At 40.3% G+C, this 19,292-nt stretch overlaps 1 protein-coding gene across 3 annotated transcripts in view; it reads right to left on the reverse strand.

Moving 5' to 3' along the window:
• syngap1a (synaptic Ras GTPase activating protein 1a) overlaps positions 1 to 19,292 on the reverse strand; it is a 47,860-nt gene extending 28,568 nt beyond the window's left edge. For all 3 annotated transcript variants that reach the window (XM_069680979.1, XM_069680980.1, XM_069680978.1), the window contains exons 1-4: positions 18,490 to 19,292; positions 15,525 to 15,628; positions 4,767 to 4,855; positions 4,535 to 4,656 (exon numbers count right to left, since the gene is read on the reverse strand). In XM_069680979.1, coding sequence (XP_069537080.1) covers positions 4,535 to 4,656; positions 4,767 to 4,855; positions 15,525 to 15,624 — 311 coding nt within the window. In that variant the 5' untranslated portion in view covers positions 15,625 to 15,628; positions 18,490 to 19,292. The remainder of the gene's footprint in view (positions 1 to 4,534; positions 4,657 to 4,766; positions 4,856 to 15,524; positions 15,629 to 18,489) is intronic.

A 19,292-nucleotide genomic window follows, 5' to 3' on the forward strand; every position in this document is an offset into this window, starting at 1 on the left:
ATTAACAGACTCATTTGACAGTGGTATCAATCTTCTCATCTATCTCCCAGTAAGAAATTGAACCAGTGTAATTCCCAAAAGTTGAATTATTCATCTACAATTTTCTGGAACAAGTTTTGATGAAGAATTAACTGAATTGTGGAGTCCACCTGCGCTGAAAAGCTGGAGCTAGCACACCGCACATTCAACACCGGCTTTGAACATGAGAGAGGAAATGAAGGGAAGAGAACAAGCTGCAGCTTTGAAGAAACACCTGATAATTATGCAGCAAATGAGGAGCACTAATTTAAGGGCAGATTTAATGTTAGTGAGAGGTGTAGAGAAGCGTCTACTTTGAGGAGCTGACAGTACATGAAAAATGCTTTGGTACACCGACTTGGCAGAAGAGGTAGAGCAGCTGCGTTGGAAAGCTAGAGTGTGAAGTTGGACGTGGAGGGTTTATAGCAAAGTCAACTTAACACTAGCGAGTGAATTAAGCGTGTGTGGGCAGAACTCAATGCAGGCTGTGAAGGCAGCTGTCTGAGGCAGCGGTGGAAGCTGGAGAACGACTGTGGTTAGAGGGGAACACACACCGACTGAGGCACAAAGTCGCTTTAACCCCAACGCCATTAAGCTACCCCCATCGCCTCCGTCAGCGCTGGCTCCACAGATTCCCTTGGGTTTATATATAATTCATTTCAACGTTTGAACTGGGCTTCTGCATTGGCTCACCCTGCATTTTAGAACAAAGGATTTTTTTTTACATCAATTGCTAAACGACACATTTCACATGTCTGAGTCTCGGACATCCACACCTGCCCTAAAAATGTCTATTATGTTTCTCCCTTGGTGAGGGAAAGTGTACCGTCAGCACTACATTTTTATTTTCTGCCACTCTTTACGTTTCCCATATGCGTGTCGTGACTGGATTGTGTAAAGATTGCATAAAATTTTGAACACAATGCAGGCCGGGATCTTCTGGGACGTGACCTCCAGTCAGAATACAAAACAAGAAAACGCTGCCATGAGAGCCTCTGGAGCTGCGAGCTTTTATATCCTGCCATGAACCAATAACTGAAATCACACTGACACGATAAATGTGGGGGTAATGTAATTCTACTGTAATGTTAAACAGAACTTTGAAAGTGTAATATTTTACAAAAATAAAGTATGTAATACTTGTAATGCGTCACAGATTGATGGCAGCTTTGCAATGATTGGATGAGTTGCTTTAAAGTGCTGCTATTAATAGAAATCAAATACATAGCTTTAGTAACTGCCTGAAAAGATAGAACCATGTGTGTATGTGTCACAAAGGGTAACGTCCTTCATGCAGCAGGGCTTTGCTTTTGTCAGAGTGGTTGATGAGAGGCCACAGTACAGGTGAGGAGCGTCAGGTGGGCTCCTCAGAGCGCCAGTGCCAGTTTGAGATTCATCCCCATTCTCATTCAGCCATGAAAAAACACAAGTAGCTCTTTAAAAAGCAGCAAAGGCGTTCATCTTATGAGTGTAAACTTATCATCTCTCAGGATGCCGCTAATGTGGATGTTAGGGTGTAAGCATGCAGCGTGAGAAATAATCTTGATATGGCACCGGATGAAAAGTCAGGAGGATCATCAAAGCCATTTTGGGACTTTGAACATTTGCCAATTTTAACCGAAGTCTATTAAAGCGAGACAAATGTACTAAATTATTCACGACAGACACTTTGCCTTATCACAGCAGGAAAAAGCACAGGTGTAACTTAACTTTAACAACAGAACCGCTCCATTTATGTAACCCAGAAACTTTTAAATGCAACAAATGCCATTAATGATATCATTTAGACCTGTACTTTTCCTGCTAGTCAATATGTCTGATGTGAAAAAAGTCCAAGGACCAAGGGTGATTAATATTATTTCACTACATTTCCCAAGAGTCTTGTCTGTCAAGTTCTTTAAAGACAGTGATTACCTTTTTAAGCCCTTGTCACATGCTAAATATTTATATATAAGTATGTCCAAATCCCCGTCTTTACTTTTCCCAGTTAAAAATAAAATACTTTTTGACTCTTCTTGAACTCTGGGCGATGGTTAAATAAATGTAATAAATGTATCCGATCTTTTACCTAGACTGTTAGACTTTTTGTTCTACCATTTGGTTTTCTGTTTTGTCTTTTGTTGGATTTTAGATTTTATTGTTGCATTTTTGCCTTAGTTAATTAAACCCTTTACCATCGTCTGCACCTGGGTCCTTTACCTTTTTATTTTACCCAAACCGTGACAATGTGATTAAGGGTGACTAGCTAACACTATCCATCTTAGCAAACCGCACTTGACCGTTAGCTTGTTGCTAGCTAAAGAAAAACATAGCAGGAGGTGATTTTTGGGATTTTAGATCCACAAGCTTTTCCATTTTTTAAGAATATGATTGAAGTCTAAATATATTTATTAAATTACACTTTATTCTCCCCCTCTTGACAGGTGAGGGAGGCATGGCTGGAGGTATCTCTCTACAGCTACATATAGCCTCTTCTGTTTGACTGTGACTTCTGTTTAACTGTGACTTTAAAGACACCATCGTTGTATGATCTGACTGAAAGCAGAGGAAAGAGGTAAAAAAATAGAGTCAAGAAACTAACTCAGTAATATCTGTTACACAGTTAACAGAAGCATTCGCTAACGTTAGCCACCATAAGCTAGCTACTAGTCATACTAGACCAAGAAAGGCTTTAACAACAAAACCTTGTGACAAGTTGTATGAAGACACTTAAGCTAAGGTAACCATTAAAATTCAATCTTAAAATGGTGCTTTAGACTGATTTGAAGTGTATGCCTTTAAGCTTTGTCCTGATTGCATTTAAAACCTTGTAGCTGTTAAAATAACGATGTATCAAATTCGAATGGATGTATGTTACTTTATCAACTTTATCACTTTTTCTTTAATTGAATCAGTATTGGACTGACAGACTATCCTACAGTGAAAAAGCTTTACACTTATGATAAGGACATGTAAACTGTGATAAACACTATCAGTATGGCGAGTAACAACTACACCGTTCTGCTTTAATACAGTACATTGGCCTTTACACAGACTATACCATACACTATAATTACAGTGTGCAATCAGCTTGTCCAAGAGTAAGAGGAAACCTTGAAGGCTGGGTAAAGAGGTTAGCAATGTTCTTGCAGCAGCTTAGAAAAAATGTAGCCTTCAGCAGCAAAATTAAGATGTTTCCATAAAGCGTCAGTTCTAGTGTAAAGGCATAGGAAGCCCATTAAAGTAACACCCGGTATACAGAGCAACATTTTAACAAACCAAGCAAGTGTTCAAAAGTTAAAGCTGCTCCCAAACGAAGAGCAGACATTTCTTTCGGTTACATCCAAACTGATTACGGTCTCTTGTTCTGTCTGCATGGTTTGCGTATTCTCCCTGGCTTTGTGTGGGTTTCAGCAGGGTGCTCCAGCTTCCTCCCACAGTCCAGGATAATTATCAAGAGCAACACAGAATCCACGCTGTAATAATTTGTATTTTGCCTAATCGCATAATTTATGCATGGTCTTGCCTCAACACAAACTGTAACATACATGTGACAAGTAAATCCTATATCTATTATAGACGTTAGAAATTATAAGGTACTGCTGATGACAGGTTTGTAGCTCTAAAATCATAAATAATCATTTTGTAAGCAAAAAATGACTACATTTTTATTAAAGAGGGGGTACTATGCTGTCTCACATTTTAAGACATATATATTTATATAATGTTACAATGTTGGATGTTCATACTAAACGTGGGTGACGTTTCAAATCTGTAAAAGTATGTTGGAGTAATCCCCAGGCTTCTCAGTTCAGTCTGCAGGCTGCTGTGAACGCCAGGTTTCACACCGTTTTTTCTATACGCTGCACTTTGTGACGTCACAGAGAGCTGGCAAATCAGAGGATAGTGGGCTTGTAGGGGTGGGGTTTCTTAAAGAGACAGAGCTGACTGAGTTATTTCAGGCAGAGGCTGTATGAGGGCCTGCACTGTAAATTATGCTAAGCTACTCCACAGAGTGAAATATGAAGCTTGAAATTTGCATAATACGCCCCCCATTAAGGTACACATATTTACTATTAACTAGTTGCTTATTAGCATTTATTTTAGAAGCATACAGCCAATTTATGAGTTAATATAACGCACCTATTAATGCCCCAAGTCTGCACGACAATATTCTACCACTAGGCCGATTACTCAGAGGTTTCCCTCAATTACCTCCTAATTACTGCTTAGAAATTGATAGTAAATTAGGAAGTTTTTGTATATGAATTATGAGCTTAACACGTTTGCTCAGCATTTTGGTACTACCCACTCAAGCCTTTTGAAGCCTGTATATTTGGTGAATTGTGTAAATCAAATCACTCTCAGGTAGGAATATATTTATCAGACTGGTGATGAACTGGCAACCTGTCTATGTTGTTTCACTGGCTTTTGCCCAACACGCGCTGGGACAGGCTCCAACCTCAATATGACACTTAATTAGAAAACACCTGGACCTACCTTGAACTGAACATTTCATAGAGTAAAGGTTACGTACCGTTCTTGGTCGGCACTACGGAACCGGGGCAGAATCATTTGTCTGAAGCTGCTGGTCCGGTCCAGTTTGGGCTGACTTTTGGCCCTCTTGATTGAGCCCTTCAGCCTCCGGTTGAGAAAACTCTGAAGATTCAACAAGGAGAAAAAAGATTTCTTAATGGGGATGTGAGCAGCAAGCTAATATTTGCCATCCACTTGCATGAGGGGAGTGTGACAGACAGCTCTGTACTCACCGGCTGTCTGAAGGGCTGTGGGGTGGCATTCGGAGGAGTTTCCATGCTTGACTGCCTTACAGAGGCAAAACTTGCCCTGCGAGATTGGTCTATGGGAAAAGAGTGCGGCAAAAAATAAATAAGACATTAAATCATTATACCGAGTCAACAAATGCAGGTGTTTAATCTGCAAGATAGACTTTGTGTTTTTTTCCCCCGAATCTGGATCCACAGACAGCTTACAAATACATGTAGTGCACTGGAAAAGGTGAAGAGTGCACACTGCCAAGATGTCAGACTAATTGGATACTGAGTTTAAATTTATCATGTTGCTATAGGGCTGTTGCAGAGTTTTTTTTTCATCAAAGACTGCTCAGAGTTCACCTCTTGTGCTCGTCTAAATTAGACAAAGATAACACAAAGAGTTCAACAAATAAGACACGATTTTGATGTCAGGTCACACCAACTTTGGCAGCCACTAATTGGAAGATATTATAGAATCAGAGAACAAAGTAACCATTTTGAAGGTGAAGATTTTTTACTTTGTGAAGATTTTATGAAATGTTAAAGCTCCTGTGAGGAGTTTTCGCTGGTTATAAAACCGACTGAAATTAATTGTGTTTACTCTACATGATCTACAAAAACAAACCAGAGTATCAGCGACACTATATTAGTATGCCTGCTAGCGGGGGGTAGTTGTCGCACGTAGCAATTTTTCCACTGCAAAAATTTAAAGTAAGTGATACATATGACTGTTAAAGAAAGCAGGATGAGATTTGATTTGTTTTAACAGGACAAAATCAGCAAAGGGATAAGAGGTACAGCTTTGTCCACAGGTCTGTGAAGGTTCTCAGTCATCCAGGTCACGGTAATTCTAAGGTGAATCCAAAAGGCAACTGGACTTGGTTGAAGTTCTTGAAGACGTTTCACCTCTCATCTGAAGGGCCTCTTCAGTTGTAATTGACTGGTGGATGAAGCTAGAAATATAAGCCTCTGTAGGTCATTAGTATGCTAATAGACGTGTAATCAGGGGTGAGTCGTTAGCCTGAGCTGTGAACCCAGTAGCACTGAGAGTCATTAGCACCCTCTGGTGTTGATGGGTCGTTAAGCTCACATGCCCCTGAGTGCGATCTCAGCTGTTTGGGTGGAGAATTCAACACTGCATTGTAAGTGGGTGATAGGTGGTGTCTCAGGCCACCACCTCTGTTATGGGATGGTTTTTCCAGCTTAATAAAGATGGCTTCCTCTTTCGAACCAGCGGTCTTCTCTGAACCTTGCTGTCTTCAAAGGAGTGTCCCTTGTCCTTTAGATGTAGGTGGACAGCTGAGTCCTGACCTGAGGAGCTGGCTCTCCTATGCTGGGTACTAACGACTCTCAGTGCTACTGGGTTCACTGCTCAGGCTAACGACTCACCCCTAATGACACATCTATTAGCATACTAATGACCCACAGAGGCTTATATTTCTAGCTCCGTCCACCAGTCAGTTAGAACTGAAGAAGCCTTTCGGATGAGAGGTGAAAGGTCTTCAAGAACTTCACCCAAGTCCAGTTGCTTTTTGGATTAAGCTAAGAATTTGTCCACAGGGGGCGCCAACATCGACACAAACCAAAAGTTCCTCACAGGAGCTTTAAAGCAAAATTACATTTTGTCTATATTTACAATAAACAGCATGTGTGGGCTTACAAATTGATTAGACACTCGAGTGACTCTTTAAAACAAGATAAGGCCATAAACAATATTACAGAAATTTGATATCAACATCAGACCAAAAGTCAGTTGAAATATGTATAAAAAGGAATGAAACACATGAAGGGTGAATAGTGCACAATTACGCCATAAAGCGTATATCTCATCTGATCATGTAGCTTTAATGTAAAAACATATTTAAGTCATATTTGTTCCATTATCACTAAAACGTACAACATGTTGCACCTTTTATGAGCAGTAAAGAGCGATATTTTGTTACATTTTGACATGTTATTACATTTTTCATTACCTTGCAGCAGCTTTGGTCACAAAAAAGGGAGATAGTGTTAAAAAAAAGACGTGACAAACACATAATAATGACAAACAAGCTACCGGCACGTCAGACTGAAAATGCAGAATAGTAGGTGCAAGCGAAGCTCACCAACGAGGACGGACAGCAACAAAAAAAACACACAAAGAGCAAGATTATGGACTGAAAGACACTCGGACGCTTTTCATCAGGCTCCAAGTGGAGAAACTACTGTAGTCAAGGCTTGTGGAAATGACAAAAACCCTGACGTGAGATGAGATCTATACTGGACCCGTATATAGTCTAAAGAACCAACATGGTCTTATGAGTCATCTTGAACTGTACCGTCTTTGACTTTGGGCTTGTGCAAACTCTGCAACATGGTGAAGGATCTATAAAAGTATAGACAGCCGTCCACAGGGAAACAGATCCGACGCTTTATGTACACAACTGTGTGTTTGCTAAAAAAGACAAAGCAGAGGAGCATCCTTGAGTGTGAAAAAGCCACAAAACTTTAAAAGTCCTTGTCTCTCCATGAGAACAATAACTGCTGAGAGGTTGTATAAACAGAAGAGACCCGAATCTGCAAGTTTTAAATTTGGGAAGTTTTGCACCGTGGAAATGTCACTGGTTTTTTTTGTAGTTTTTGTATTCAGTGCAACTCAGAGAAACAATGAATTGTGTAAACATCTGTTATACTGCTCATTGTTGGCTTTATACATATTTATGTACACCTGTTTTTCCGCCTATTTATACCTTATACATGTAATAGTTCTACGTTCTTTTTAGCCTATTTTGTATGTCTATTTCTATAACAGACTCCTGTACTGGGCACGTGTACACATACTTTGCCTAAAAGCTGCTGATTCAGATTCTTAATTGTCTTATTTTCCAGCCCTGTTCAGACCCACAAGTCAAATTTGTTCAGCAATTTAAATACTGTATGTCCGCCCCTATTTACAATACAAACAACTAATCAGATCTCAGGCCTATAATTCGGTCATCTGTCTTCAGTAACCCTAACAAAAGGAGATTGCGCTAAGCAGTCACACGACACTGGTGATCAGCTCGATAGATCAACCCACGGTTTCTATAAGTGCATCACATTAAAGGGGCGGAGTCTGCAGTGTATGACCAATCACACACAGGGACAAGTCTGCCATGTGCTGATCTGCAAATTTTACAAACTATGATTTTGGAGGTGGTCAGTAGGTGGTGTTTAGTACAGGTTGATCTCTCATCTCGAACATAACCTGCTCCAGGGCAGGTTAGGTGTTCAGCATAAGTTACCATGGCGATCTATCCCGGTAAGAAATGAGCACCTTCATAGTACTGAAAACTTGGGAGTTAACCCTTAAGTTACCTCGATAACAGCTTCGTAGTATACCCCCCTGGCTAGTTAGCTACATCGCAACATTCATTAAAAATAGAGGTGAAAAAAGGTGACATGAATGGATAAGGCTAACGCCGCTGTTCACATTGCTATGAGTCGACATTGAGGAACAAAAACTACCTCATAACACATTTGTGCTGCTAACGGCTAACTGTTACTGTAGCATCTACATCTCTTGTTTCTGATTGATTAGGGTAAAACATAACAAAATAACCTCCTTATAAATATATAAGAAGTCAGATAGCATAAACAAGATGTCAAGCGGAATATAAAAGAAAAACTTTAAGTATAAGAAGAGTCAAATGAGTGTGATTATTAAGATACCATCTCTGCTATAGACAGTTCAGGGTCTGTTATGACAGCAGTATAAAGGCGATGAAGCATGTTGATGATTTTTTTAAGCCTTTGATGTGAAATGAAGCCTTATTCTTCTTTCATAGTCATATATTGTTGGGATTTTTTCTCATTTCTGTATCAAAATCTCCCATCATGCATTTAAACCTTTGAAGTTTGGCATATTGTCAATGATTCATCCATAGATCGCTCTTTATGAAAAGGACCTGTGTGTAGGATTTAGCAAGATTCCAAATGCTAACGCGGCTTAGGCATCATCTTCCCTACTCCGCATCTGATTGGCTAGTAGTCATTTCATGCCTTTAAAGGTCGGGGTTGGTTATGTTTAAGCATGCAGAGTGAGATGGGTTAGGGTAGAAATATCAGTGTAGGCCAATTCAAGGCCGAGTAGGATGTGTCATGCCTTTGTCATTGAAAAAAACAATGATCAGGGTTCTCCAACCCTGCTCCTGGAGAGCTACCTTCCTGCATGTTTTAGGTTCCTCCGTACTCTAACACAGATTTGAATGAGCTGCTCGTTATCAACCAAGGTAGCTCTCCAGGAGCGGAGTTGGAGACCCCCGCCCTACAGTAAGCGTCTAGGACAACCAATGGAGGCTGTGAAATTTGCAACAAACAAAAAAATGGCCTGCAATGAGGTGTTTGTCTCTTCTGGGCTACTTAAAACAAGGCTCCCTGCTCATTTAAAGGTAACGAACACACATCCACAATAATATCATAATCCATTTCCGCCCCCCTAAACCTCACACAGTTGGTCCTTTAAAGCTTAAAAACGTGACAGTGTCTCATGTTATTGTTCACTCCTCTTCTATTTTTGTCTGCGGTTGATCCGTTGCAGCCATTTATTCAGAAATTACCTGTTAACCACAGGAGCTGCTTTTTTTCCCTCTGCAACGGAGAATCAAGACACTCTGTCATCCTATGATTTCTCGCTCCCAAAGCCTGTAAATAGGCGACTCTCCAGGTCTATTCTCAATCCCGGCTAATTGTTTGGTGTCCATGGAAACAACTCCAAGGGCTTCTACTTGAACTGCAGAAGATATCGGCACACAACTGCACAATAAAGATGATGAAAACACTAAGCAAGACGCTGCACAACACTGTGTCTCTGGTAACATGTGTGCGAGTGAACTAATAAGACCTTTCGGCTGCCCACAAGTTGATTCTTCCGCTACTGAAGGAAATATTTCAGCTTCCTTTGTGAGCTACAGCGATCGATCGAACGGCCCTGCAGAGGAGTGTTTAGCATATTTCATATCTCTTACATCGCCGCCATTAAAACTGTCACCTGCAACATGTGGTGCTTTAAGTAAACGTGACACATTAGAACACATGGATGCGTTCACATGGGCTATTCTGAATGTAAATTGCTGTCAGGATGGAGTGTGTGGGCGGCAGCAGCCTCCAGCTAACTGTGATACAGAGGGAGAGAAAGACAGAGAGAGGAAGACTGTGAGGGGGTGTTGGAGAAACATACTCAACCTTTAGCATAGATCTCTCTATTAATACACGTTTGGACACTTTGTTTTTTTATATAAATTGAGTTTAATCCTAACATTTTTCACAGGATTGATTATTTTTCGTGAGACAGAAGAAACGATGCAGTATTTAGGGATACAATGAGCCATATCTCAAGCTAAGTGATCACAACATAAGCAACCAGACCGAATGCAAATTAGACAATTTTTTGTTAATAACAATAAAGTTGTAACAAAGCTATTTATTCACCAAAAGATGTACTTAAAAACAACAAAAGGACTGTACTGTATCAGCACCAATACTGAACTTATTATTGGGCACATTCTGGTATCGCTATGACAACATCAATCCACAGTAAAGACATTTACTTTTTCAATATAAGATAATCTAGTGTTTCCACCATCAGTTACTTTCCTTTGCTAACTCAGTTTTACCACAATAACTATCCATGACCTCATGCTGTCTTACATAACAAGACAACTCTCCTAAAATGCTGCCTCACAGCCTTATTTGTGGTCAAAAAGAGTCCAAAACATGCTAGCAGCTCTTTTAGGCTCTATATTTGCAACACAGCGGTTTAAGCTACATGCTAACGCAAGCATGCTAACAACAATCTGTACAGTCAACGGTATGTCCCATATTACTTCTTAGCAGGTTTTTAGTTTAAAGTGTGTGTGTGTGTTTGTTCAGAGATGTCATAAAATAAAGTAGACTCAAACTAGATTGAATGCATCCTAAATTCAGTACATTTTTATGACTGCACTACACATGATAAATATGCTAGCTCCTGAGGAAAATGTTCATTAATTGTGGGTGACAACAAAACAAAAAGGCACACACATTGCTTTCTGTTTCGTTTTTATAAAGTTAAATTGGCAATCATTGATATCCTATCTGACTGAACTTTATACTATGACAATTATAATGTAGTATATTACCCCTTAAAATTAGTATGCAGTATGGATTTGGGCATGCTAATGTTTAAAAAGCCAAATGTTAACCATGGTCACCATCTTAGTTTAGCATGCTGCCAATTAGCTATTAAAAAAAATCATTATCATCAGCTTTGCAGATATTTGGTTACAGCCAAAATTATTGGTCACATTGCAAACAAAAAAAAGCATTTTCACTCAGACAGAAAGTCACCAAAGTCAGTATTAAATATTGTCTGTGAACCATGAATGTCTGCATAAAATGTGATGGCTATCCATAAAATAGTTGTTAAGATATTTCAGCCTGGATGAAAGTGGATGACCAAACTGCAGATAAACCTATACTGTCATCAGCCACTTCGACTTGAGGTATCTGCTAGAAAATTGTGCCTTTGTGTTTCTAACTACAAAATATTCCTCAAGAAGTGCCTGTTTGTACTGAAGATTAAATGAACACATTTTCACACATATCAGGAAAAAAAACTCTCTTAACACTTCTGACTGCTGTCATTTGTCCAGAGAGTTATTAAAAAGTTTGGTCCGTGTCTGCTTAGTCAGAGTGTACTGCTTGGACAATATACAGCTGTCAGGTTGGCGTAGAATGATGTATTAATATACTCTGGTGACTTTTCAAACTGCAGCTGAATATGAATATAAAGCAAAAACTCACATACCTTGTATTATTTAATGTATAAACACCTAAAATTAACTTGCTACAAGTTTTTGGTATGGACATAAAAGTATGAATGCATTCAACAGCACTGATTCAAATAACAAGTGAAGCAAATATAGATGCTTTTAGTGATGCTGCTCTGCATCCAACCAGAAGACTTTGACACTGAGCCATGAAAGCATCTGGGATCTTCATTTGCATTTTCACTCATGATTAGAATCTGTACTGTTTATACTAATAAAGAAGGCTGCGGCTCTGATACAGGTGTCATACTCAGTCTGTTTTATGTCACATATGTGAGAACACAATTTACGTCACTGAGAGTGGGGGCTGAGCCTTATGGGAAATCTCAGCGAGATGATTTTATTGCGACTATCCATTACAGTGAAGGAGCATTCCAGTTCATCTTGGAGTGACAGGGTTTCCAGAAACAGATTACACACACGCACACGCATGCACACACACAATCTCGTTACGTCTGGTCTGGAGCATCTGACAACGAGGAGCCTCTGGTGACTCAAAGAGAGGCCTGTTTGGGGCAGATGTCACATACATGTCATATGGAAGTCTCCGTGATTGCCACATTTGGACTTGTAAATACTGTTAATGTCAACAACCGACTTATATTATATCTGGGAAGTTACCATTTAACGACAGATCTCATATGCCATAACAATAGTTGGTATGTTAAGGTGTAAAAATAAAGCTAAAACAGGTTTTAAATTGCTCTTTGAATCATCAGAAACCTGGACACGTAGCGCACGAGCAAAGGGAAAAATATATTTTTGTTTTTTCATTCTTTAACTTTTTGGAAATTGACTCCTTAACCCACCATTTGACTTCAGAAGTGCTAGCTAAAGACAATAACCGCTACCTGCCAAAGGACAGTGGGTCAATAATGGTTCATCTGCCATCTTGAAATTCTTCACAGCATCACAGCAGTTGAAAACCGCTGACAGGTTAAATGTGTGTAGAAAGTTAAGGCCATTCATTAGCCGCGAGTTGTCCAAACAATCAGCCTGCGTGACTGACAGAAGCAGAACCTCGCTGCATCAACCTTGCTGCTCTTTGACAGGCCGGCAACACGGCCTCAGGAGGTTTGACACGGTCTAAGTGTGAGCAGCAGTTTACAAAACGAGATCGGAGATGCCGAGCACACAGAGAAATACACCGCTGACATTCACACAATCAGCTGCTAGATGCAATGAAGTCTTGTCTTGCAATATTCACAAAGCAGCCATTTTCCTCTGACGTCATGCAGCAGTGGGAAGCTTGAATGCTGTTAACCTGTCGTGCTGCTGTGTTTCAGGTTCTAAGTCTTATAATTGAAGGGAATCTGACAAATAGTTATTATTTTACCGCTTCTTGATTGATCAGCAAATAAAAAGATAATGAACAGTAAAACTCTGGAGGAATATCTGGCCATATTTCATTTTAAAACAACATGTTTGAGGACCTGTTAGCTACAGTCAGACAACAGCTAGCATTAGCGTTCAACCACTTACTGCTAAATTTAAAGTTAGCTACAAGGCTAAAGGTCAATGGACAGTGAAAATCTGGAAGGTAATCTAACTCTATACAAGTAAAAACAACATTTAATGATCTGTTAGCTACAAATAACAGCTAGCATTAGCATTCAACCGCTTATGCGCTAGGAAGAAGCTGAAAGACAGCAAAGAGTGAAATCTGACAATATTTAAATTTAAAACAATATATTTAATGACTCATTAGCTACATTCAAACAACAGCTAGCATTAGCATTCAACTACTTACTGCTAATAATACCATTACCTAGGAAATGGCTGAAAGACGATGAACAGTGAACATAAGGAGGGAAACTTGGCCTTATTTCAAGTTAAAACAACGTATTTCATGACCCATTAGCTACAGTCAGACAAGAGCTAGCATTAGCATTCAACCACTTAGGCTTACTGCTAACAAGAGGCTGAGAGACGATGAAGAGTGAAAATACAGAGGGAAATCAGGCAATATTTCAAATAGCAACATATTTGATGACCCATTAGCTAAAGTCAGACAACAGCTAGCATGAGCATTCAACTACTTAATGCTAAAGTAACATTTAGCTAGGTAGAGCCTGAAAGACTATAAACAGTGAAAATAATTTTGGCCATATTTCAAGTTAAAACAACATATTTGATGACCTAATAGCTAGGGTCAGACAACAGCATTCAACCACTTAATGCTAAAATTACTGTTAGCTAATAAGAGGCTGAAAGCTAATAATAAAGTATGATAGTGTTATAGTATACAATAGTAAAGGTTTAAATTCCTGCAATGTTAGCTAGAAAGTGTTTGATGTCTAATATTAGCTGTTGCTAAGGGTAGCTAATAGGCTATCAAGTTTTTATCTTGACATATGGCGCAATGTCCCTCCAGATTTTCACTATTAATCATTCACTCTACTTTTGAACACCTAACAATTGTAATACAGTAGTAAAACAAAATACAGCATTTAAGCTTCAAATCCTTCAAAATCCTGTGCGTGACATTGGAGGAAAATGGCTGCAGTGTGAATGTGGTGAACTGTTAAATAGTTTAGTTCCTTTTGACACATGACAAACAAACCAGAAGATTACTAGCTCCATCCTGAGCCCAACATATACTCAACCAATAAGGGGAAAATAAAAGTTAATATAAAGTTGAACAGAAAAAGGGGCAAGCGACATTTCTGACTGTGTTCAGAGACACTCCGGTGCTATTTTTAGAGACAGCACTGTAATCAGGTAAATATAAAATGCTCATAAGAGGCTGTGCTGCAGGATTAAAAAGCAGAGGTGGGTGGAGGGGTTGAGAAAGCAGGGGCAGTGTGGGCGCCAGGGAGCCACGAGAAAGAACCTGAGATCGGCTTGAAAACTGACAGATATTTTTGGATTAACCGAAAGAAAGTAAAAGCAGCGTAACCACGATTTCTCAAGGCCAACAGAAAAATGCTAATCACATTTAAGTGGAGAAAACAACCTAAATAAACAATCCAAAGTACATCTCTCCATCACGTGTGGTTTCCAGCATTCCCATCTCTCTCCTGCCAGTCCTTCTGCCTTCCTGTGTGTGTGTGTGCTAGCCAAGGGGAGTGTGGCCTAGTTACCATAGGAACATGATCATAGCGTGTGCACTGCTCTCCATCAAACTACCTTCATTTTTACTAATGTGTTTAGAAGCATAATTGTGAGCTGTGCTTGAAAATGAGCAGACGAGAATTAAACAGCTGAAAATTGTCAAAATCAAGATGAAGGAGCAATTTGAAGCTCTTAACACTTTTTGTAGTGAGATACTTCTTTCTTTATTATCTCACCACACACAACACAGCTGAAAGTAATGAGATTTTTCTACAATATCAACTGCCTCTTGTTTGTTTCCTTCCTTCAAAGCTCTATGGCGAGTAGGTTTTAATGTTTTAAATGACACAACAGATTTACAAGCTGCGCTAACTAACAGAAAATTATTTCCTTTCCCGTCCCTGGAGGGAGAAGAAATGGCTGCTTTTATCTGGAGAAGTAAAGAGAGCATATTGAGGAGGAAGACTCAGAGTGTATCAAAGCTGGAGTAAAAGGCAAATGGCGCTATCAAACCTGGAGGATGTCAAAATAAAACTCTGGGAGTGTGACAAAGCAGGGCTCAGAGGGTGAGCGATGCACCGGTGGAGGAGTGAGTGGTGAAATATCCTCAATATATGGAGGTACTTCTGTAAGGATTTCATAGTGCTGAAAAGGACTGGAAAGCCACGGCAGAGGAAGAAGAGCAGGATGTCACAGCTGAAGCCGGAGTGTATGTTAAATCTGCCATTAACCATTTGCTACAGCGGGGTCGAGGAACATATAAAAACATATATATAACAGAGAAAATCGTATTGAAGCGAGACAGACTGGGGAGACGGCTGGAAGGAGGTAAGATGACAGGACTTTCACCAATGCGGGGCTAAAGCGGACTCACTTGGGGTTAAAACTCCAGGTCCGCCACAGCAAACCTCCGCTTGACCAACCAACCCAAACTGACTCTGATGCGGCAGCCACGACTTTGAAGATGTGTCCATGCAGCTATATGGCACAGACACAAGGGTTTCTCTTTAGGGTTCTCACTTAGAACACAAAAAATGACAAAATATTTCTGAACACAAGAAAATTAAACATTATTGTGCATGTAAATGAAAAATAAGGAAAGAAATAATTCATAAAGGTGACCAAAGATGAACACAGGGCGTTTTCATTTTGGTACCTGAAAGAAGAAATGTAGCTCGTTGCTAAAACTTTGGTTGGCAATTGGGTTGCAACTTGGTTGCAACAGCTTTTTTCTCATGCAGCAAGTGGAATTTTTTTTTAATCTTATAGTAAGAAGAGTCTTTCGGGATTCTGGAAATACCTTTAAAGCATCATTAAGTGTTGCTGAATGACTGCCTGGGCTTTATCAAGCACCATCAGGTGTAACTCGAATGCAATGTTAACACACGAGGGACGCAATCTTGGCCCACTGCAGAGCTTCTGAATCGCAATGTTAGATGATGAATTAAACCAAATATTAAAGCTGCAGGCGAAGTGATTAATGTACTTCTTTTAGCAGCAATAATCAACTTATCATAGCTGCCTAGTGTAGCCTTGTGGGCTAAATGTCATGATGCTGCTTAACCACAAGCTGTTAGCATGATTAATTGATTAGCATGCCTACTGACACATCAGTTTTTAATACCCATGTTATTAATTCATCGTTCTATGACTGGAATTTCAGGTCATAAAACAGCCGATACGATAAAAAGTATTTTAGAAAACGTGGAAGACGTTTGTGAATTATCTCCTCCCAGTCATGACTTCCATCCTACTTTATATAACTGTCGGTCACAGCTGTACCAGATGCTAACTAGCCTGGCTGCTAACTGAAATGAGAAATATGAGGAGGACGACATGAGGATAGGTTTGTAAGGCAGTTCTGCGATAGAAACAGATGAGTATTGTGCAGTAGTCTGTTGTTTGTCTGTGTTAATTGAATACACAGGCTCAAAATGGAGAAGAATCACTGGAGGGGTAAAAATATCTTTCTCTGTTGGGATGCTGAAAAATGAGGATGGGAAATAAATTCATGGCCCTGAGGCAAAAGAAAACAATTTGACTAGATTGCAGGACAGGAGCTCTGTGCATTTTTTTTTTTAGAGAAAATTCAAACAGACTGTCAAAGCCTTTCTGTCCTTGGCAGCGAGAGAAAGCTCCCACCATGCGTCGCATTGAAGATGGCTGAAGAGCAGCAGAATTATGACGGAAAAACTTGGTGCTGGAGTCGAATCAGCTCGATGCCGGCTGTCAGGCTCCCAGCTGACAACTGTGGCGGAGCGGCGAGGAGTCCAGATTCCTCAGCAGATCAGGGGGAACCGAAAAAGATTAATAGACGCCCATGACTCTCGCCTTTCTATTTCAGCTAAAGCAACAATATAACTCCATGACAGTTCATATTTTAGAGGCGACTCATACGGAGGAGGGAGAGGAAATCCTGCAAGGGCCAATGAGTCAGAGCGAGCCGGACTTATCTCGTTCTATCAAGTGTGCAGCCGCAGACATTTCATTAACTGGAGATCTTCTCTCTCCTCTGCGTTTTGTTTGTTAAGATGGGGAACAGTGTGCAATTGTAAGACACCTCAGTGCTGCACTGTTGGCCTAAAAATATGAACAGGGTGCTACATAACTGAGCGCCCAAACATCAAGAATGGGATACAAATCTATTCAGCTAAAGGACCTTTGTGGAAAGAGCAGTGAAAGTGGGACGTCTTATTCAAACCATCACACAGATTCTGTCAAAGTAAACCAATGAGAGAAACCAAAAATAACCCAGCTGAATCCCAACTTGACTTTATTCTGATGTAAGAGAAATTAAATGATCCACACTTCATTCATCTAATTTGCATATCCCCGCTCGCTCACCCCCCCTGTAGCCTGTGCAGGTGTTTAACATACAGCCCCCGGAGACGGATATTTAGCAAACTACATGTATCAGTGAAATCAATGCAGGCTTGTAAGTAGTCCTGATTGACTTATCAGAAGAGGAGTGCCATCAACTGCCAGGTCCTCACATTCACTTCACCTTTTGGGAGGAGGAGGAGGAGGAGGAGGAGGAGGAGGAGGAGGGGGGATGCTCTTTGCAGGGACCCAATTTAAAATTCTATTGAAAATAAATCAGATGAATTAGTAATAACCGTCTCAGCGTGGGGAGCGCTGCATTTTGTGCCATGATATTACAGGTGATGTGATATCTACTATTATGCATACAAAATGAAACTTATGGCATCTTGCACATGGGACAACCTGAGCTCTTCCTGCCTGCTATTTAAGGCCGATGTGCAGATATTACATGCAAGACAATGCAAGTTTCGAATGCATGTTTGTGTACTCTAAAATTATACAAAGCAAATTAACATATATTATTGGCTAGAGCACACATGTAGTTGCAAAATGCACATTATGCACGATGCAAATTCAGCATGTAATGCAAGGAAAATGTGTAATCTGAGATTCAAGTGCAAACCCTCCTTAAATGGTCTTATCAAGTATCCATCAGGCCAATGCGAGAGGAGGGGGCAGCCTCACAGAGCAGCAAGCGGTGGCTCATTTTGATCTTAAGCCAACTTCCTCAGCAGCCAACACAGAATGTCTACAAAATATGAAAGTTTTTTTTTACCTGTGTTCTGATATCCCACTGTCACTGAACTCACCACAGAGGTCACTAAACCTGCAATGCATCACAGACACTGAGCACCTGAGGTTAATGATGCCTTTTACTTTAGCTATTACAGCATGTATAGAAGCTGCTGCCTGTGTTGTAGAATAATATTCAGTCCGTAATGTGAAGATTTAAAAACTTCATTAGTGTGAGTCAATATTTCAAACAGTGCAAGTTTTTTTAAAGTTTCCTCACTTACCCAATAACACGGGACTTCCTGGAGACGAAATCTTGACAGCTTAGTTACATCTGTGGGTGCAAACTGAAACCGGTGGGCTTTCAGGGCACTTGGGCAGGGGCTGAGGTTGCTTTTTGGGACAAAGGTAGAGTCAGTTTGTGCAGACCTGAGAGACCAAATAAAAGGCCGGTGTTGTCCTCTGTGAGAGATACTTGTATTTCAATCATCAGGGCTAATTTGATGCGTTCAACGTGGGCAGCAGCTTCCCTCCTGATCTCACCTATGCTGCAGTGTGTCCATACATGCCTCTGTCAGTCAGGTGTACTCTGGGCTCCTGTCACCTTCAGCTCAGTCCATCACTGGAGCCAAGGCTTTCCTCTCAGCAGCAGCAGCAGCTCTCCTCTTCTTCTCCTGCCTCGCTCCCTGTCCTCCAACTCTGTTACAATCCAGGATCCCAGTGCAGCTTCCTCGGTAATAAAGACAATCTCCTCTGGGGATGGCTTTTGTCATCTTAATCGTTTGTTCCGGACACATGTGACTCCAAACAGCCCCTGCGTCGCGTTATGATCTGGGGGTGATATGAACTCCTGTTAGCGCGTTTGGTTTAACGATCCACAGAGCCAATTAGTTCATTATCTGTCACTTATTTGGAGATTTAAAACACTGCAGAGATTATCGACACATGCAGGGATCTGTACGGTTACAACTATTGCAGCTGCATATTAATAATGCCGAATTGTAATAATTATAAAAGGTGATAAGCCTGTGTGCTATGCCAACTCTTAGCACACAAACCTACTGCACATTACGCACTAAAACCTTAA

The sequence above is a fragment of the Semicossyphus pulcher genome, unplaced genomic scaffold, assembly GCF_022749685.1.
Source record: "Semicossyphus pulcher isolate SPU_LCO1_2020_fin unplaced genomic scaffold, fSemPul1.0.p SCAF_5, whole genome shotgun sequence".
NCBI lineage: Eukaryota > Metazoa > Chordata > Actinopteri > Labriformes > Labridae > Semicossyphus > Semicossyphus pulcher.